The 4,577-nt window shown below is 55.4% G+C and overlaps 1 protein-coding gene across 1 annotated transcript; it reads left to right on the top strand.

Annotated features, from left to right (window-relative positions):
* Positions 1 to 520: 520 nt before the first annotated feature.
* Positions 521 to 4,359, top strand: dlb (deltaB; the record flags this gene model as incomplete). Its single annotated transcript, XM_084474118.1, has 7 exons — positions 521 to 568; positions 678 to 917; positions 1,041 to 1,098; positions 1,217 to 1,474; positions 2,318 to 2,679; positions 2,837 to 3,053; positions 3,593 to 4,359. 7 exons carry the CDS (start codon positions 521 to 523, stop codon positions 4,357 to 4,359), a joined length of 1,950 nt encoding a protein of 649 aa, XP_084330244.1.
* Positions 4,360 to 4,577: the final 218 nt, after the last annotated feature.

The following is a 4,577-nucleotide window of genomic DNA, read 5'->3' as shown; positions in this document are numbered from 1 at the left end:
ACGTTTTCTTTAGTAACATACCTCTTCATTGAAAGCGTTCATAGTTGTATCAGCAGAGGCTGCCCTGTTATCCCTATCTGGAAAACACGCACTCATTTGGACTTGGGGTATTTGGAATTTAAATAAATCTCAAATCTTGCTATAGTGAGCCTTGCTTTGCCAAATGTTATCACGTCTATGCAACCCCCTGGCCCCCTCCCGCGGGCCCCCCACGGCCCCTCGGGCCCCACGCAGGTCCCTGGGGCTGCTTGGGTCCCTCCTCAGCGCGCGCGTGACGCGCAGCATCAGCAGTATAAAAGGCTCCATTGTCATCCAGCAGCAGATTATAAACAAGGGAACCACGCACCGGGATATACCTCCGAAGGAACTCGTCCCGGGACCTCCGTATACATGCATCTGCGTTCGTTTTTTATCGCGTTTTCTTTCCGTTTTCGCTTCGTTTGACTCGCGCTTTAATCGGATCCGTCGGATGTACGCTTTTATTTTTTAACGGTGAACGAAACTTTTTTGGGGTGGAAAAATGTCGAATCCTCTAAGATACTTCGTGGCCTTGGCCTTAATACAAGTGGTAGGTACTCAGTCGTGCTATAGTTTGGTTTCGGATACAAACACACTGTCCCCCCACGTTGTCTTGAAGCACAACCATCTCTGATCACAACTTGTATCCTTGTTTGCAGGTGTTGTCCTCGGGCGTGTTTGAGCTGAAGATCCACTCGTTCCACACCGCGCACCGCATCTGCAGGCGACACAGGGACTGCCACATATTCTTCCGCATCTGCCTGAAGCACCCGGAGGACGTGATCTCCGCCGAGCCCCCCTGCACCTTCGGGACGGGACAGACCAACGTCATCCGCGCCGATCACACCTCCATCTCCAGCAGCGACCCCATTCGGGTGCCTTTCCATTTCAAGTGGCCGGTAAATGGGCTTTATCAATTCTACACACTTTTTTGGCATGTCGTTTACAATAGATGGATTTAAGTTGAGTAAGTTTATTGAGACAGTTCCCGTTGTTAATTGTTTATTACTCGTCTTTTTCAGGGAACATTTTCGCTCATCATTGAAGCCTGGAACGCTGAATCCCAAACGGAATACACAGGTCGGTCCTCATTCCTCCAAACGTCATTTAAAACTCACTGCTTCATTCATTTTTACGCATGGTTAAGTCCTGTATAGGCTGTAGAACAAATCTTAAAAATTGCAATTTAACTCGACAGACAACCAGAACAACCTCGTGAGCCGCCTGGCCACCAGGAGAAGACTGGCCATCGGGGAGGACTGGTCCCAGGACGTCCACTTCGGGGAGCAGAGCGAGCTGCGATACTCCTACCACGTGTTCTGCGACGAGTACTACTTCGGGGACGGCTGCGCCGAGTACTGCCGTCCGCGGGACGACACGCTTGGCCACTACACCTGCGACGAGGAGGGGAGCCGCATCTGTCTGGAGGGATGGAAGGGGAACTACTGCTCCGAATGTAAGTTCACCCACCGGGTTCCTCTACGCTTTTGTCCGAACCCAAAAAGGGGGTCTGAAAACTTCCCTTCAAAATAAGGGAGGGGGTGGGGCGGGGGGCATTGCGTGATATATTCTCCAAGTTTGACTGAGTTGTGGTTGTGTGTTTGAGTGAAAGTGCTTTACGTCTTAGCTCATTGACTTTGGCCTGAGCCTATAGGGTAGCCTGGTCCTTCTTATAGGGGAGCCCCTGTCGGGTTTTGTTGTGGCTGCTCCTCCAGAGCGGCCAGGGCTCCATCTGCCGTCCCGTCTCTGGAACAATAGAAGAAAGAGTAATGACCTAGGGGACGCTTTTCAAGGTGGCCCAGTGTGTGTGGAAGCGTCTGTCGGTGTGTGTGTGTGTGTGTGTGTGTGTGTGTGTGTGTGTTTGGGCCCACGCGCGCCCCCCCTGTGTTGTGGGGAATGAGTTGGAGATAATTTGCGTGCGCGCACGCACACTCGTATTTACATGATGGGCGTGTGGTGGTGAAATTGTCGTATATATGTTCGTGTGTGTGTGTGTGTGTGTGTGTGTGTGTGTGTGTGTGTGTGTGCGTGTGTGTGCTTTGTCAGGGGTGCGCGTATGCATGTGTGCGTGTGTGCAGGCGTGCGTGCGGTTCGGTGGGGGGGAGGGAGGGGGGAGGGGTATTTGCGTGTGGCGTTGTGCCGACCAGCTGCCTGTCTTAATGCTTAACCAATAGTGAAGTCTGGAACCGAGTTGGGGTCAGGCCGGGGTGCTTTGTGCGTGTGTTTGTAAGATAGACGTATAGGAGGGCGTGTCCATTGTAATAATACCCCCTCCTCCTCCTCCTCCTCCCCCATCCAGCCATCTGCTCGGCGGACTGCAGTGAAAAGCACGGCTACTGCGAGGCCCCTGGGGGCTGCAAGTGTCGCATGGGCTGGCAGGGCCCCTCCTGCACAGAGTGCGTGCGCTACCCCGGCTGCCTGCACGGGACGTGTGGCCAGCCGTGGCAGTGCAACTGCCAGGAGGGATGGGGGGGACTCTTCTGCGACCAGGACCTCAACTACTGCACCAACCACAAGCCCTGCGCCAACGGCGCAACGTGCACCAACACGGGCCAGGGCAGCTACACGTGCACCTGCCGGCCAGGTTACGGCGGCACCAACTGCGAGCTGGAGACCAACGAATGCGACAGCAACCCATGCAAGAACGGTGGCAGCTGCAATGTAAGCGGGCGGAACTTTGTTTGTCGTATATACACACACCAAAAAAACAAAAGCTAGAGCACTGCTGATAAAAAAAAACCAATAACAACAATTTAAGTGTGCTGTAAATGTTTTCTTTTCCCTAACACTGTACTGCTCTCTTTCTGTCGTCCACTAGGACCTCGAGAACGACTATTCATGCACGTGTCCCCAGGGCTTCTACGGCAAGAACTGCGAGATTATAGCGATGACTTGCGCTGACGGTCCTTGCTTTAACGGTGGCACCTGCGTCGAAACGATGACGGGGGGTTACACGTGTCGCTGCCCTCCGAGCTACACCGGCTCCAACTGTGAGAAGAAACTGGACCGCTGCAGCAACAACCCATGTCTTCACGGTAAGTCCCTGCAAAGGCTATTGCTGGTAACTGTTCAACTGAAACGTTGATGCCGAGGAAGGGAGATGCACCGCTGGCGACCTCTGTTGGTAGAAGTGATGAGTAGCAGGTTTATTGCTGCATGTTCTATTTTATGGTTCAATAAGTATTTTACGATAGGTAAATGTCGTTGGTAAACTTACCCAGCAATATTGATAGTTGCAGATCAACATTGTTAAAGTGGTGATGAGAAATGTGATAATAATTTAATAATTCATAATACATTTGATAAATCCTTTAATTTTGCGGTTTTCTGGCTCCCCCTACTGGTGATAGGGAGGTGAACAGCTGGCTGTAGTACATTTATTTTTCTGGCCTTGTACTGGTCTGCTAATGGTTCTTACATTGCCTTACTAATAACCTATAGGCCATTGTATTCAGTGAGAGCCTGCAGTAGAGCTAGACTTGAGTCATCAACACTCTTCAGCCGAACACAGCGGGCGTCGCTTATCAACCAACGGGAGGTTAAACGCGTCTTCCTCTCCTCCCACCCCCCCCAGGCGGTGAGTGTCTGGACCTCGGCCAGAGCGTGCTCTGCCGCTGCCAGGCCGGCTTCACCGGCGCCAACTGCCAGGTCAACATCGACGACTGCGCGGCCGTCCCGTGCCAGAACGCCGGCACCTGCCAGGACGGCGTGAACGACTACACCTGCTCGTGCACGCTGGGCTACGCCGGCAAGAACTGCAGCGTGCGCTCGGACGCGTGCGGCGTGCGGCCCTGCCAGAACGGGGGCACCTGCTTCACCCACTTCTCGGGCCCCGTGTGCCAGTGCCCCGTGGGCTTCATGGGCCCCAGCTGCGAGTTCACCCTGCAGCCCGCCCTCAGGCCCGCCCTGCGGCAGACGGAGCAGCCGTCGTCCGCCGCCGTCACCGCCTCCTGCGTCCTGGCGGCGCTGGCCGTGGCCCTGGTGGCGGGCGTCGTGGTGCTGCGCCGGAGGTGGCGGTCGCGGGGCAGGAAGCAACTGAGAGACAAGGCGGTCTACAACGACCTGGAGACGGTCAACGGCGTGGTGAGCGGCTGCGGCGGCGGCGGCGGCGGCGGCAGCGAGAGGGAGGCCTTCCTGGGTCCCAACGGCCTGTTCAAGATCAGCAACAGCACGGCGAGACTCAGCCTGGCGCTCCACGCCGCCGACGGCAGGCCAGGGTACAGACCCAGCCACCCGGCGGAGGGCGGCCTGGCCCGGGGAGAGCGCCACTCGCTGTCCCCCGGACAGGACTTCATGTGGAGGGACGAGGCCTCCCTGGGCTCCGGGCCGGGGATGAGGTGAACGGGACTGGGGGTTGGACGGTGTGAGTGGGAGAGAGAGAGAGAGAGAGAGAGAGAGAGAGAGAGAGAGATTGAGAAAGAGAGGGAGAGAGTGTCACACAAGAGAAGATCTTTCTTTGGGGGGGGGAATCCATAGCACTTCTTTTCTCCTCTCTTCAGTAATGATGGAGGAGGAAGGGGACATATTTTGAGTCGGCCATGGCTGCCTGTGTGTTCCGG

The sequence above is a fragment of the Micromesistius poutassou genome, assembly GCF_964030765.1.
Source record: "Micromesistius poutassou genome assembly, chromosome: 10".
Classification (NCBI taxonomy): domain Eukaryota; kingdom Metazoa; phylum Chordata; class Actinopteri; order Gadiformes; family Gadidae; genus Micromesistius; species Micromesistius poutassou.
The sequence above is the reverse complement of the archived record's forward strand: the minus strand, read 5'-3'. Positions and strand labels throughout refer to the sequence as shown.